Here is a 16,923-nt window from a genome sequence, read left to right as displayed (position 1 = left end):
TTTGCACTGAAAGAGACACCTACTTGCCTTTCATCCTGAGCCCCAGGGACTACTGGGGCTGCTCTGACAAAATTTCCACTGAGTGCATGTGCCCACATAAGTAATATTTAGGTATCTTATTCTTGAATTTGTTACCACACACTATTGCATTGCAAACTTGCCTCATAAATCTTTTGAAATGAAAGCACTTATTTCTTCCAGTCAGTGGCAGTTATTTCTGCACTTGGCACTCCAGCAATAGATTCATCCCAATCTCCTAACAAATGAAGCTTTCAGCCCCTGGACCACAGATGTTACAGGTAAAAGAGATCACTACATTTTGAGTTATTATTGCAGAGTTATTCTGCAGAGAGAGACAAAAATTCCTTCCATAAATCTATTCACTGCCTACCTAGCTGAACTGTAGGAGAAGGTCTTTAGAGCTGTTTGAGTCAGCCAATTCATTAGGAAGCTTTGAAGGTATGAGCATTATCTGGTGTTCACAAGAGGAGAAGGAAACAAAGGAGTAACACGTGCTGCATTGTTCTGACAGATTGCTGTTGTGATTCCAACTAATTGAGAGCATTAAAGAAAGCTGCTTCTTCACATAGAGCTTTTATTTCTGTCCATATGTCAGCAGATTCAGTTAAATGGCCCCATATCAGATAAATTCTAAAAAAAAAATCCCTGCAGCTAAAAGATTAAACCCAGCAAATTTTGAAGTTCAGGAAATTTAAAAAAAAATCTTAGGCTACAGTCAGTTCTACAGAAATTTATAATAGCAGGAAGAAGAAGGTAGTGTCTAGTACATGAGGTCTTTGAAACAAGTTACTTCACTTGTCTGCCTGAGCTATCTTATGTCAGAAATGAGGTTAGTGAGAGCTACCACCTCTGCAAAGCTTTCTGGTATCACAGATTCATATCAGTGTTCCCATGAACACTCACAGAGCTGATCTAGAGGCTAGTTCTGGCTTCCTGCACATGTTCCCTGGGCACTTACATGTGCAAATGGCTCTTGTCAGGCTTATGACCAGGAAAGGGCACATTACACAATAATATGACACTGTAATAGAGTGATGGGAATTCACAGAACCTGATGGTGATCAGCTCTTTAAAAGTGATCAAAGTGTCAAAAATTTAATTGTTAACTTGTTTCTTCTTACCTGATCAAGAATCCTGCCCATTCTTTCAAACAGAACTTTCAAGAAGTGTCCTTCAAAAAATGACGCTTCCAAATTGCACTTTTCCAAAGACCTGGGAGATCCAGGCCACTCCCACCGTAAGCAAACGACACAATAATCCCGGAACTACAAAAAAGTAGGGAGGAAAACACACTTCAATCTCCATGGAAACTGTTTCATCTCCTTTGATAGTCCATACACCTTAAAACCATAATCTGTAGCTAAATTATAAATCTAAGCTCAAAAAGATCAGTCATTCTGAAGTAAACACCATCAGTAAAACCACTATCAGCAGGCACCTCATTCTCCTGGGGATATTCCTGCCACAAGGGTAGTTTGAGAAGCAGTGAGAGGTGAACAGAGCTCCCAAAAAGCAGCTGGGCCAAAACACAAAGCAACACCAACAATACACAACCTGATCAGGGTTCTTTTGCAGCAGGAATTGCATTCTTAACCATCCTCTTGAGAGTAGATTTCCACACTTCTACTGCATTATGTGTAGCTGATCTTGCTATCCAAACCACTCTGCTCCCTAATTCTCAGGACAGGAAAGGCTTTGTGTACATGCAGAACATACAGATTGAAAGTATTTCAGGGCTTCCTCTTCCCTCTCTTTATTTCCTAACACCCCTGGCAGTCTTTCTCTACCTTGCCCCGTATTTGCTTTGTGCTGCCTGATGCCTCTTGCAAGGAATTACACCTTGAAAGGAGCACAAGCTGAAGCAGAGAAAATAAAGAACACAGGAAGGAATAGAAGCAAAAGAATCAGAAACAGACTCAAAAATTCTGCATTGACTGTAGCTTACCTACTACTGCAGGCTTCCAGGAATAGTAATAAGGAAGCAGAACAGCTATTTGGATGTAATAACAGCAACAGGCAGGGCTACTCTTAGGGGGGAAATATTTTACCAGTAGCCATATCATCGTCAGGAAGTGACAGAAAGCAATTCTGCTCTCTAATAACTCCCAGGACACTCTTTTTCCCAAGACATGAATGAAAGACGAAGATGATAAGTGGTTTCTGGCATCCAAGAATACAACATAGGGGAATTTTACATCAACCTTTGTTTCCTTATTCTCTTCTTTCTATTCCCTTTCTTTTCAGGAGAGACTACAGATGAAGCAATATGAATACAGAAATCCAACGTCCCATCTTTAGCAGCTGATAACGTAATTCCAGGTTTAGGGAATTTCTGAATTACCTACTAAATATAGCTCTCAGTTACTCTGTTCCTTTGCATAAATTTTTCTATTCTAGAAGATTCCCAGGGTTTCAATAGAAAAGCTGCAAACAAACAGTGATTGTCCTCTGACCAAGGAAACTATGGTTGTTAAAGCAAAACTTGCATTTATTTTTAAATAGTAAATCATAAAGCCTTCCCTGCCTACCCCACCTCCTAACTTCAAACCTGAATGCCTTAGGCTGTGCATTCCCTGAGATGAGCCTTTATTTGCTAAGTCCCAGATTGCATAACTCCTATGCAGCATTTTAATTTCTCTTTAGTTCTTTCAAACAGCTTGGCAGGCAATTCTCCAAGAGAATGCAGATAAATGCAGAAGCAAATTAAGAATCTATCTGCAGTTCAGGCTTTCTCTCACAGTATTTGTTATATGAATATTAATGCATTTAATGTCATCCATTATTCCCACTAGTGCAATGCAAGGTGAATTCATCATCAAAAGATCTCCAAAGGTAAGTTTTCATTAAAAATGAAAATTGAATTTTGTCATCTTCCATTACCCAAAGATGCATTTAATAGGACTATTTACAGAACCATTTGTATATTCTCACCAGCATTTCAAACTCTCAAGGACTAAAGAAGAGTTCACTGACTTACTTGTCTGTGGGCATCTCTGAGGTAAGTATCATAACCTGTACCCTCCACATGGTATGATGACTTTGCTTCATCAGGTACAAGACAGAGAAAACTGAAGAGAAAAAAAGTACATTAATGACTATATTCCACAGAGCACCAGATCAATACTTCCTCATCATCTGTAGCAGTGTACACACAATGCTGAACTTTCTGGCCAATTAATCCACAGACTCTACCACAACTTTATGTGAAGAACAGAGAACACAAAATCTTTTTGAGCCTATCTACTGCAACTACTGTAGGTAATAACAAGGTATGTACTTGAGAGTTTTGTATGTGGCATGAGAAGCAAAGTCATCAGTGGAAGCATTTTCTGAGAATCAGCAGACAGAATGGAGATTAAAGGGAATAGTCATAAATAGGTCAAGTATTTGCTAAAGGTCAGACTCCATCTTACAAGAGCTAAAACAAAATATACTTGGGAATAAATGAGCCAAAAGAGAAGAAGAATTACAGATACAATTCTTCCTAAACTACTTCATAGGTAGTTTGTTTACCAGTTTGTTTGGCAAAAAAAATTAACATCTAAGACACACCAGGAGTATCTGCATATAAATGTCCCTGTTACAACTATAATTGCCTTTGCTGGGTGTGTAGTCAAATACTCTGTCCTTATTACTTCAGCAATATCTGACGTAAAATGCATCAGGAAATTCTGAATAATATCAGTAACTTTAAAAAAAATAAATTAAACCCATTGAAATTTCTGGACAGAAGATAAAACCCAGTCTTTGGACCCTGATTTCAAATTTCAGCCTTCATTATACCCCAAGAACTGCTGGACACTCCTGTAGAATTTATATACAGAAATATGTAGTAGCTGACTTCTCATGTGGAGTTAGTTCATTTTATCTCAAAAAATACAAATTTGCAGAACACTGCAAATCAGAAAACATTTATATTCCCTGATGCAGGTTACCTGAGGTGAATTTAGGAGAGTGTTCTTCGTGCCTTTGCTCCAAACCATGTCCACCATAAACTATAAATAGTGATACTGGGGGAAAGAGGGCAAGAAGTGATGATGTCACTGTGTCCTGGCTGTCCCTGGGCTGTTTGCTTCCTCTGGCTAACACCTTTGATTATTTCTGGGCAGGCAGATAGGTCAGCACTGACACACCAGTGCTGCTCTGCTAGCAAGTATTGACAGAGCAAACAGCCCTCATCCTAATATTAGTTCCTAAGAGAATTACCATCACTAAGTTGCTTAGAGCAGAGCTTGTCCTCCTTGTGATATCCAATTTGCAGTGAGTCTGACAGGCACTGAGCTGTGTCACAGGTGACACAGGTGCCCCCTGACTTTCAGGGAACAGAAGCTTATCTCTAGCATGGCAATTATTTCCTTTTGTGTCTGTGTTTATGGAACTTTGAAGCTCTAAGGAAGTCTGAGGGTGTTTTTTTCCTCAGAAGGTTTATGGCAAGACTCCCCAGACTTGTTCAGGAAGGTTAAGTCCTGTAAGAGCATTTCAAGAACAGCAAATATTTCTGCAAAAAGCAACTTTTATAATTGTCAATTCTGAGTATTCAGCCATTAGCTGCAAAGTTCTTCTATTTTCCTCATTTATTTGAATTAATGCAAGCTCTAATCTTTCAGAAGTAGCTTTCTGATAAAATGCCACAATTTCCTTCTGTGGAGTAATTTTCCCAGCTGGCACAGAATAACATCCATTACAGAGTACACATTTAATTTGCACAGTGTGTGCAGACACCCACACATCCAGACATTTCCTCAAGTCTTTGTTTCAACTCACCTATTTACAATTTTATGAACTTCAGTCTTCCCATCATTTTTCGGATGTTCTGGACTGACAGGTGGAGAAGCACTGAGCCACTCCTGAGCTGACAATGTGTTATCTGGAGACAGATCAGTAAATAATGGATCTTCCTCCAGATCTCTGTGAAATTACATTAGACAAAAACATAATCATCCACAAAATGTTATGGAAGGCAGGAAAATCTCTGGGTCACAAGGCAGGCTGTTTTTCTTCTGTGAACAATGAGGATGTGTTCCAGAACATAACAATATCCACAATGTATTACAGAATTAATATACAGAAATACCAACCTTTGCAACAATGTCAACAACAGATGAGACATTTTTGACTTGGACAAAATTACTGCATCAAGTAATTTAAAACTTCTTAGCTGTATTTGTCATGTGAGAGAGTAAATATGTAAATATGTCTACTCCAGGACATATTTAATTTATTCTAGATTACTAAAATAGTTTGTGTGGCCAGTCCTTACCTCTCCTTCACTAAAACATTGAGTGATAAGAGTTACCTAGCATATACACTTTATGTAGTGCCTCAGTATTTTATTTGTTTATTTTATGTAGTGCCTCAGGAATTTTCTTCCATCAAAAATCACTAGGAACATAAATATAAGCAAAACACTGAAGTTATTGACTGCAAGAATATTCTCACTGATTGCAATAAAATATGCATAGATTTAAGCTTGGTAGATGCATAAATAAATTGAGACACGAAGACCTCTGAGTGTCTATTGTTCTGCAAAGAGGCTTGTGGTAATTTTAGATTTTCTGTTCCTGTTCCAAGAGTTTCCTTAAGTTGCTGATGTAAGAATTTCTGCATTACTTTACGGATATGGATTAATACATGGAGCACTCAAGTGCTCTCCAGGCTCACTTTTCTTTCAATTACTGGAAAAAAAACCTGTTTTGTTCTAAAAATAAGGATCCAAGTTACTTGTTGTGAAAACTTCTCTTAAAAATGAAACTTACACTGCTCCAGCAATCTGTCCATTCTCTACCACATCTTTATCTTCTTGACAGGGAGGCTTGTATTCCATGTAGTTTCTTTCTTCCAAATTTCTCAGAACCAAATTATAAAGGATGTGTTCATGGGGTTTTTGCAAAAGGTGCTCAAACATTCGTAAAGTCATTATGCTGATCTGCAACAGAAAGAGTAAAAACTCAATCAACTGATGCCCTGCTGCCCTGTGCTTTTTGCCTTTTATCTGCTATGTCCATCCTAGAACACTGCAATTACTTATTGACAGTATGGAAGGAGAGAAAATCGTAAGAAAAAATAGGAAATTATGATGCTACATGTGGTATGAACATGGATGAAGAGTTCACACACATTTGAAAATCACTATGGGAATGCTTTTTTTTTTTCCTGTTAAAATACCTGTTGTGAAATCTGTCAAAATAACAATACAAAGAACATACAGAGAACTCAGAATTTAGCTTTCTGTTCTACAGTTCCATGCTGGAAGATGATTATCATTGTGCAAATGAGACCCACAACAGAACTTAAAGTTACCAATAAATATCCAGAAAAAAAGAAAGTAATACTGGGATATTGGGACTAGATCTATAGGCTAAGATTTTTACATGGAGATGCTGTGTAGGCTTTTAAGGAACACTGACTTCAGGCAATACAAAGACAATTTTTCAAGACTGCTTGAGAGCACTTAGCTTTGCAAAGATAACTGATTTACAGAGATAACTCATTCTGACAGAGTGAGCAGGTAGGCATACTGAATCAATGGATATGAGAAAATACAGATTTTTATTTCAGGCAAGCTTGGTTTTTATTTGAAAAAGTAGAGTGCTGAAATTGTTTCATGAAAAAATGAAGCAAGCAGCTTCTGAGGAGGGATTTTACTGAAGTTAATTGTTTTAATGATGCTTAGTGTATGTAAAGAGCTTGAAGTTATCACATCATCTTTTAATTGGCATTGCATATATCCTTCAAGCACACTTAGTTTTTATCTGTATCTTATATGATAATAAGACAGAACTGACGCAACATGGAAAATAACAGCAACAAATTAAAATGCAATTACAAAAACTCAGTTCACTCTGTCTTACAGATAAGCAAGTCTAACTGGATATGCACACAAATTCACAAAAAATCTTTAACAAAAAAAAAAAAAGAAAAAAAGAAACATTGCTAGGTGGAGAAAACAGGTTGCCTTAATTTTCTAAAGGGAATTTGTAGGGCCAGGAGCCAGAATTCTCTTTCTTGGGAAAAGATGTTACTGGACACAAATATGAGAAGTCCTCACAACAGTGTCTTTACGGACTCTCCACACTCCAGAACTGGCCAGCAGACACTGCTGTGTCAGACCTGCCCTCACCTCATCAGAAATGTGATCACAGTGCTCGATCAGCCTGTGCCTCAATGGATGCCTGTTGATGTCTGCCAGGGTTTCTGGCTCTCTGTGCTCTCCAAGGATGAAATACACCAGTTCCTGCAGCAGCACGTCCGAAGTCACCTGACGAACAATGCGGTGCAACAGCGCAGTTGATGTGAGGATTCCAATCTCTGAACTGAATGAAACATTTTCATATCAGATATGGAGTGGATTTCCACTCCCCAAAATCAGCTTGATTCAGATTCTGTTCTGCTGTGTCTTGTGGGATGCTACTCACGTTTGCATCAGCTGAGGTTCCATAACATCAATGAAGAATCGTTCCCGCACAGCTTTTGCCATAGCAACAGCAGTCGTCTGAAACAAAAGTACAAAATGGTGTGCCTCAAACTCAGAAGCTAGGAAACAACTGGAACTACTTATTTGCTAAATATATTTGTATCATCTGAATACATTTCAAACCTTTTGTGCTTCTTTGATGAGTTGATCACAGTAGTCAAACCAAGAAAGAAATGAAATCAATGCTCTTTTCCCTGGAAAAGCAGATGCATCTTCTTTGTGGCTGTAGGAATCCAAACTAGAGCACACAGAGAAAAAATGTTTATTTAGTCTACAAGCAGTTGAAAAATCTCAGACTCCATTATTATTGAACCTAACAGAATAATTAATGACCTACTTGTAATGAAGAACATTAAAAAATGCTTTTCTGCTGATCTTAATGGATCTGGCAGTGCCATCACAAAACAGATATTCTGTGCATGCTGAAGGAAAAAGTGTTTCTGGAGTCAGAAGGGAAAACTGATCACCAAGTCCGTTCTCCCAGAATACACAGACTACAGAAAATGAATCAGTAACTCCTGTAGTCACAGAACCATAAAATGAAGGCAATTGTTCTTCTCTACTCTGTAAGTGACCTCAGGCAAGTCGACCAAAACCACACAGTGTATACCTGAACTAGAGTGTATCTTTCAGAAAGAAACATCTATCTCAATTTAAGGGCTGTAAGGAATAACAAATACACATCTTTCTTTGGTAAAAAACTCCACTGTTTATTTATCCCACAATTTAAAGGTGTGGGTTTTCCCTTCTAATTTCAAACTCCAACCACCAGATATTTTGCTAGGCATTTTGCAACTATCTTCTTTTGTCTCAGTACTAACAGATCAAGAGCAAGTCATAATAATGAAGGCAGAGTGGGGAAGATAAATGTTTTAAGAATCTAAATTACAAGCAGTTAGGATAACAGGCATGTATCTTTTGCTTCATGCTAATTACTTATGCAGCAACTCTTTCCTTCTTCTTTTTTCTGCAAAAATTTTGCAACAACAGCCTGTTAACAAATAGACCCTTCCTGCCCCTCAGAGCAGTTTACAATGCTCACTGTGTACAGTGAGAAGTTTATGCTTCCTAAATCCTTGATGTCTGCATGAGAATATTAATCCACACCAGATACTCTAGTGACATCACTAGAAACTGCTGATGTGACCCAGTGGAGAAACTTGCCCCCAGAGGAATTTCTGCCAGGGACTGGCAGACAGGCCTGGCCCCATGTCAGAAATCACAGGTACACTGGACGCCCAAAGTGCACCACTGTGCTACAGCTCTATCTCAGCTCTGCCCTTCAGGCTTTAGCCTGTGTGTGTGGGAGTATTTTATACACATTATCCACCTATCAAATTAGTTTCAGGGAAGGGTGTAAAGTCACTTTGAGTATTAAATACAAAAATAAAATTCTTACCCCCAGTTAATTGCCTCCACTGTTTCAATGTCTAAGGGATCCAGTGACTGAGGCAAGGCTTTGTAGAGGGTGGCCAGCCTGTCTGTCAACAATTCACATAAACAAGTGCTTTGAGTCAGGCACTTGGCAGCTGCTGGTTCTGGCAAACTCACCAAAAGCATGAGACCTTCACAGGCCTTCACTGCTATCCGGCCGTCCTGGCAGAAGGGCATGGAAGAATTAATCAGAGGGTGAATGAAGGCCACTGGAAATCAAGAAGCAAACACCTTCCAAATAGAAGCTCTCCATTCCCCCACAGTGTCTGAATGCATTTATTTTTGTTGCCTTCTCAGCCATTAACTCTAGTGAATTTGGATGCTACAAAATAAATATTCTCCCCTGATTTTGTGTGAAATACAAGAATGCCAGCTGCAACCTTCCAGCTGACAGAACTAGAGCTGTAGGTCAGCTTGAGACCAAGATACCAAATCCTGTAAACTACTCATGTAACAATAATGAGGTACAGTGGTAGACTTGCTTTTCTGCTCTCACCACTGCTGCAGCAATTACAGCCTTACCCAAACCTCTTCTAAATTTTCTGAAAGAATCTCAGTCTGAATTTGATGATTGAGCTGGGTAAGACATACAGCAGTTTTCTTTAAAAGAAAATCCACTCCTAGAGATAGCTCAGTGCCATTACAAAGAGAGTGGGTTTGGTTAAGTCAGAACAATTGAAAGTAGTTTTAAAAACATTCTCTTGTGATATATTTAACCTTCTGATTATCCTGTGTAGTTTTTCAGTGAAACATACAGCACTCTATAAAAGTTTCTTAAAAAACCCACTTATATTACCATCAACAATCTTAATATTAACTTTCTAAAACAATATTTTTACTTTATCTCAATTTACGAAGAAAATTGCCAATTTACAAAAAGTGCCCGCAAAAACTCTCACTATTTTTTAGCTAAAATACAGTGTGTTTATTCACTCCCTCTGCCCATTTCACACAGCATCCAACTACTTCATTTTATCACACAGAGTGGAAAAACCCCCAAAAACCAAATTTAAAAAACCAACTCACAGGACTTTTAGTGAGGTTTAGTAGAGAATTCACTAAATTATAGTCTTGATTTGGACCAGCAGTGGAGGACTCAGGTGATGATGTGACATTGAGTTCATCCAGGCTGAAGGAGAGCTCCTCTGGCTGCTGTGGGAGCTCATCCTCCTTCTCCATGAGCTCGGCCCCGGCAGCCGCGGGTGTCTCCTCGGGCTGCCCCGTGTCTGTGCCCACCGACTCCTGCTCTTTGATCATGTCTTCTGTGATTACACTCGCTGATCCTTGGAGAGCCATGGCTTTTAACTTACTCTGCAAAGCATTTTTTGGAATGACACAGCTGAAATTACTGTTCATCCTGAAGCAGGAGTTTACTAAAAGCAATTTTTGTAACATTAACATTTGAAGTAGTCAAGGCTGGATACAGTAACCATGTAAAATGTACAAGGCTGTGGGAGCGTGGGTGTTTTATAAACCTAGGACACTTTTAAATTTCTCTTAAGCTCTATATATTTTGCTTCAAGGCTGAATATGCCATTTACAAAAGGATGGTAGCTTTTTCTTTCACTACTGAAGGCACATATTCATTTGATTTGCCCACAATTTGATAGAGGTTTTTAATTTATCTTATGGGTGGCACCTTTAGAACTTAGCAGTTTTTATAAAACACTCCTTTCTGTGTCAAGGCTTCACATTCATCTAATGTCTGAAACTCTATTCCTAGTTGGAATCACCCAAATAAAATAATTCATAATTTCTTGAGATTTTACCTTCAATAGGAAAGGGAAAGAAACACCTTTTCTGACAGCAGAGAACTCTCAAATTGTGTTTCTCAAGAAGAAAAAATTGAGTAGATTGAATGGACAAAAGTATTAGAAATTAGCATTGGGCACTGGATACACTGAAAGGTCACAGAGAACCTTCTTGGAAGCTCCAAACCATCTCTGCTTTGCCTGAAAAAAGGCAACCCATCTGTCTTCCCATAAATCTGTCTCCAGCACATAAAAAGACATTTAAAATTTGTGCTCTGTGATACCATGAAGAATCTCACAGAAAGACAAAAACTCAGTGTTCTTCTGGCATAAGTGCAGGTGAGGAATACTTTATTGGAATCATAAATTAGATTGCAGCACAAGACAAGTGAGAACTGCAGTGAGATTATAAATCCAAACAGTTCCCTTCTCTATGATAACACCAAAATTATTACAAATATATCTCAAGCATTAATAATTTAAAAGACTAACCATTTGGGGTTAATGGATTTTAGTACAGACAAACCAGCAGGGACTGAGTACATGACAGTGAGGCAGCAAACTGGAGAGCTGCTGTGAACATTTGCTTGAGGGCCGTGCATTCATTGTGAGGAATTTGCACTGGGCATTGTGATGCACTCACAGAACCAATTCCCTGGAGAAGCAAACCAGTGGAAAAAGCAGCAGACTGCATGCTATAAAATAAGGATGCTCTTTGAATGCAGTACAAAAATTACTGCTTCAATATGTTTTGGGGTTTTTTTGACAGCGTGAGAAGCGCAAGGCTGGCAAAGCAACAAAAAGGTTTCTGTCTGAACCAAGTTTGCTATCACCAGAGCTTCTGCAGTCCTTCAGTATCAATATCCTCAATATCCTCATCAATACACAAATATCTGAATCACAACAGTGACCCTTGCACATAAAGGTTGGAACAGCGTTTCAGTCCTGGACTCAACGTTGTTGATGTCACCACTCAAGCTGCAGGCAGAGTTGTTAAAGGGAAAAGCTTTTTTAAAAAAAAAACTGGGCAATATTCTGTAAAATACTTATTTTATCTTACAGTAGCTTATTACTTCCTTTCTGGATTCTTCTGCCATTTGAAAGACTTCTGTTTATTTATTTAAAGCAGTGATGAGAAAACTAATATATATAAATGTATGAATACCCCTAGAAATGTGTCCATAGCTCATTACTCTTACATTGGCAGGTGACACAAAGCAGTTTGTACATTGAATATCACACAGGCAGAATCTTTGTGTGTATTTAAGCTTCCTATTGTTTAATCATGCAATTCTGCAGCTCAGCTGCTCACCTGCCTCCTGCAAAGGTGCAAAACAGGATCCTGAATGACCTAATAGAAAAGGTTACATAAAACACATATTCAATGCTTTCTAAACAAAGTACTCATGAATTCAGCATTAACGAAGAGCAGATAATATAAAACCACACTTTTGTATTTTTGTGATCTGTAAACATCAGTTTTAAAATCTGTGGTAGATGATGCCATGTCTAAATTCTGATAGATTTAAAAAGATTTCTATGAAAACATCGTGATATCACAGCTGATGAGAATCTGTACTTAATTTGTGGTGAGAAATATAAAGGTGATAATTCAAAATATTGAAAGTAAAAGTGAATACTCAAACTATTGTTCATTTTATAAAATGAAGGTACAACTATTTAGCTGCTATATTAGAACTTTTTCAAAGTCTCAAGAACAGAAATTGAAGCACAGAGAGTTAAGTGTCCCTTTGCCAGAAACAATCAGTTGCAAGGAGTATCTCACCTAAGACGGGATGAGGCAAGATTACCCTAAAATATAACTGAGGTAGAGGTGATAAATAAACATTACATATATTCTTTCTCTCTGTACAAGAATTAGGAAAACTTAGTTTAAAAAAAAAGGAATACATTAATACCAAAATAAAATTATTATGGGGATCCTAAAGTTTTAAAAAGTAGAATGAAGTTCTTCAAGTTCTTACTTCCACAACAAACATAACTTGCCCAAGTGGTTGTGCCATGTAGGCTTATTGGTTAAGCAATACAGGTGAAAGATTTCACCTAAACTGATTAACCAATAATAGATGTATTTATATAAATTTAAAAAATAAATTAGCATTCTACCAACAAACTATTTGGCATGGAATCATACAAAGGAAGTGAGTTTGAACACACTCAGTATTTATGTTCATAAAATCCTGTATAAACTGATTGGAAGCAGTCGAAGAAGGAAGCAAAACTAACAGATACAAACATTCTCTGGAGAGATCCATCTGCATTTCATCTTGTAAGTGTTGGAGATTGGAGGTAGAAATGCCACACAGAATTCTGTAAATTCACCCATTCATGCATTTGAAAGTGATCAAGTCACAACAGCACCTCTAAGAGGCCAAATGTGAGCAACCAGAATATTCTCTTCTAATGGAACACAATTCTGCACTCCACATAACTGATCTGGAAACAGCCATCAGTTATGAAGACAAATGCTTTAGTCTACAATACCTAGAACAACATTGTGAAGTAACAGGAGCTACAAGAAATGTTTACCAGCTTGCCAGAGCTCCACAGCCAGCATTCTGTGGAACTAGAGACCCCTTTGAAACTTGGAATCATCTGTTTCTCCATGTCTGTTTTTTAAATATTGGAATCTTGCTATTGTGGGGAAGAACACTAATAAAGTGGTACAAAACACTTGTGGTTCTTATGGCTGGGGTTCTCAGGTTTGATTGCAAGGGCACTATTTAAGAGGCTTAAACGGTACAGCTTACACAAATAACACTAAAAGTAATCCTGGTTTAGAATTCTACCATATTTTGCATGTAATATATGCAGTAGTTTGCTTCTGAGTGCTTCTAATGTTTAAACATTAACTTTTCAATCCTCATACCATTTCTGCTGCTTCTACAACTATGGTGGATACAATGGCAATCAGGATAATACTTAATTGAGTTAAAAATAAACTCAAGATGGATTCTTTACTACTGACATGCAAATGAAAATCACATACTTAATGGAAAAAAACATCTTTTTGCAGTTTAGCAGCTTCTGCTGTCACAGATCTTGTTTGTGGGAAGCTTGTAAAACAGTCCTGAAGGAATATTTTTCAGCTAAGTATAATGTACTTAATAGAGACTGTATCACCATAAGAAACAGCAAAGTGGGAGCAAAAGGCATTTCTAAATGGACTTCTATAAACCAATTTTTTTATGCTTCTTTTAAATAGGAACTGAAAGTCAGTCTAGAAATTGTTTATCCTCCCACTCTGATTTCATAATGCCACATGTTAAAGGAGGCAGGCTGTCTTGCAGATAGAAGTTGGTGCTGTGTTGCAGACTGTGAGCTGGCACTGCAGCTCCAACATATGTGCCACTACCAAATAAGGGCCCAATCCTGCAGAAAACTCAGCAACTTGCAAGGTTTCAGTGCCCCCTGCAATCTGTCCCTTGGTCTTCGTTGGGATGACAAAAACAACACAAGAAGGCCAAGGTCTCCCTCACACAGTGTTTTACACTGCAATTCATATCCCTACTCTAAAGGCACTTTCATTGCAAAGGAAAACCTTGGGCAGGTGTATTTGTGAGCCTTGAATGAAATTCTTGTGAAAATCAGATGTATAAAGTCTCTGGGAGACAAAAAAAAATTCCAAACAACAAAACTTCTAATATCATGGGATAAAAAATAACAGACAGAATGAAAACTAAGCTATGAATGTGACACCTCCAGTTCTCCACTAGATTTTGTATATGACACAGTAAATACACAGTAAAGTTCTGAATTTATTTACTCACCTCAAGGAAGAAGTTGACAAGGTATGGATCCTGTTTCAGCTTTGCACATACTATACAGAGAAACTGAATTTCTTCATTTTCTGTTGGTGTTGCCAGAACCTCACCACACAGCCTGATTAATTTCTGTTACAAAAAGTGAAAAATTAAGACAGAAAGTCATTGCTTTTTCTATGAATAACAGACTGAATTCTTTTTCTATATACACATTAAAACTATGTATGAGCATTGACTGGAACATTTGCTCTGGATTTAGACTGGTATGAACAAATTTTCTTTATTATTTATGACTTGCATTGCAGTGACAATCCCAGAATCCAATCATCAGCATATTATAAAAAACAAACTGATATGGCACCCAAGCAATTTCCTTAATTCACTTGACAATGGGAGAATTAAAGATAACATTAGCTACACTAGAATAAAAGAAACTCGTTGTGCAAAAATACAGTTTACTTAAAATCTGAACAGTACCTGCACTGGCCTATGCACATTTATGTGAGGAAGAAGAGGTTGCCGAATTCTTCCAAGAAGTTTTGTATAAAAAGCCAGAACTTGCTGTTTCATTCCTGGAGGACACTGAAACAAAAACAGATGAACAACAAAAATAAAATAAGTGTGGAGAAAAATACAGATGCAAATTTTTCACTCAGAATGGCTCATTAAACAGCAATAATTTAACTAGAAGTATTTTTTACAGGAATCATCAGTTAACGTATTACTTTTATCAATATTAACAGAGATCAATAAAAAATGTTGCATCTCATTACTGTTTTCTCTTTCAAATTATTCATACTTTCAGTTAATTGCTCTAGGGCAAACTTCTACTAATCTTTCCAGAAAATATTCCGTATCATTACGGTGATAAGGGGAAATTAACTCAGAATTAATTTGCTATGGGTCAGACGTCTTTTAAGGTACTGTGCCACAAAATCCAGCAATCCAGTGAGTCAGTACATACAAATACAGAATGATAAACTATAAAAATCTTAATACCTACAGAAGGGTTCCTGAAGTCATGAGCAATTAACCTTAGCCAGCTAAAGTGTTTATAAATGCACAGATGGTCCAGGACAAGAGAAAGCTGCTGCTTTCCCTGAGCAGAATATAAATCACAAATATCTGTGGAACAAGCAGACCCCTTGTTCTACTGTCCCTAATGCACCACACCACATGGAAGGACTTCCCTATCTCCAGGAGATCTGATGGTCTGTGGGCCTTTATGCACATTTGTTCCTAGCTAAATTGCCCCAAACTAATTAGCTAATAACCAATTTATCAACCACATTCATAAATGCTGTTTATTTTAACCAACATAATTTCCATCATTTCATGTCCAAATGCAGCTGAGGTGGCAACAGCCTAACCTGGATCTCCTTTCTAACTAATTATCTCCATATTTTTAATCCCTAATCATTGCTGAGTTGTCAAGCAATTCTTTAAAGAGAATGGCAAGATACGTACCATCAGGGCACATCCACAGTAATGTAATAAGTCCACTGACTGCTGTGAAAGGAACTATTCATTTTGCACCAGATCCTTGCAACATCTTGCAGGCACTGAACTGTGTGTTTATTTCAGATGTATCAACTCACAAGTGGCAAAGTGTAAAGACAGGCTGTACAAGAATTGCCTGTACAGACATATTTGTATGAGTACAGAGTGACTTCTCTCAACTCTTAGAAACACACTACTAATTACTCATTTCACATATGCCATCATTTCATCTTGGTTTCATGACAACATGTAGAAATTATTGAAGGAGCTGTGTTTCAGAGCAAGTATCTTTGATACAGCAGTGTTGTGATTTTAAGCCCAGCTGGAGCAGGTATTTTAGCCTGACTGTAGCACAGCTGGTACAGTAAAGGTACTGCAGATCTCTGGCTCTTCCAGAGCAAGGAACATCTCAGGCTCAGACAGCCACTGTCCTGTGTTGCCTGTTTATGTAAAATCGATTAAAAACTCATGACAATGTGTAAAAGACTGACTGAGAAGGAAACCCTGGAGAGCTCCATTTATCCTTGGAACAGGATAAACCATGCCTCCCTAACTGAGTCTGCACTGTGATACAAAATGTTCCACCCCAAAGGCTGCCAAGCTAATTCACCCCATGATCCACCCAACCCCACACATTTCAGCTTATAAATCAGCCAAGACAGACAGCAATGAGGATGGACCAAGACCATGAAGGTAACTTCATGTGTGCCACAAAACAGACATGAAGAACCACACACTACTGCCAAGGTATGAAAGCTATCTGGGGATCAACTCAAATTAATGCTTTCTGATATCAAAGTCTTTCTGAGCAATAGCTCAGCACACTCAGAAAAGTTAATCAAAAATTTGTATTTAACACAGCACTTTTCACCCAAGAATCCCCCAACATTAAACAAAGGACAGAGAGGGATTATACTGTCTTGTAGTAGCCAGAAAAATTCCAGACTGAAGAAAAATG

The 16,923-nt window shown here is 37.9% G+C and overlaps 1 protein-coding gene across 2 annotated transcripts in view; it reads right to left on the bottom strand.

Annotated features, from left to right (window-relative positions):
* Nucleotides 1–16,923, bottom strand: part of FHIP2A (FHF complex subunit HOOK interacting protein 2A) — a 30,316-nt gene that overhangs the window by 2,853 nt on the left and 10,540 nt on the right. The window contains exons 4-15 of one of the 2 annotated variants that reach the window (XM_074545268.1): nucleotides 14,943–15,047; nucleotides 14,472–14,594; nucleotides 11,993–12,031; nucleotides 9,956–10,240; nucleotides 8,895–9,091; nucleotides 7,619–7,733; nucleotides 7,437–7,513; nucleotides 7,142–7,334; nucleotides 5,778–5,947; nucleotides 4,786–4,929; nucleotides 2,999–3,089; nucleotides 1,143–1,286 (exon numbers count right to left, since the gene is read on the bottom strand). In XM_074545268.1, the coding sequence (XP_074401369.1) occupies nucleotides 1,143–1,286; nucleotides 2,999–3,089; nucleotides 4,786–4,929; nucleotides 5,778–5,947; nucleotides 7,142–7,334; nucleotides 7,437–7,513; nucleotides 7,619–7,733; nucleotides 8,895–9,091; nucleotides 9,956–10,240; nucleotides 11,993–12,031; nucleotides 14,472–14,594; nucleotides 14,943–15,047 (1,683 nt within the window). The remainder of the gene's footprint in view (nucleotides 1–1,142; nucleotides 1,287–2,998; nucleotides 3,090–4,785; nucleotides 4,930–5,777; nucleotides 5,948–7,141; nucleotides 7,335–7,436; nucleotides 7,514–7,618; nucleotides 7,734–8,894; nucleotides 9,092–9,955; nucleotides 10,241–11,992; nucleotides 12,032–14,471; nucleotides 14,595–14,942; nucleotides 15,048–16,923) is intronic. The other variant, XM_005481080.4, reaches the window with a different exon arrangement.

The sequence above is a fragment of the Zonotrichia albicollis genome, chromosome 7, assembly GCF_047830755.1.
Source record: "Zonotrichia albicollis isolate bZonAlb1 chromosome 7, bZonAlb1.hap1, whole genome shotgun sequence".
NCBI classification, from domain to species: Eukaryota; Metazoa; Chordata; class Aves; order Passeriformes; family Passerellidae; genus Zonotrichia; species Zonotrichia albicollis.
Note: the sequence above shows the minus strand (reverse complement) of the source record. Positions and strands in the feature narration are given on the sequence as shown.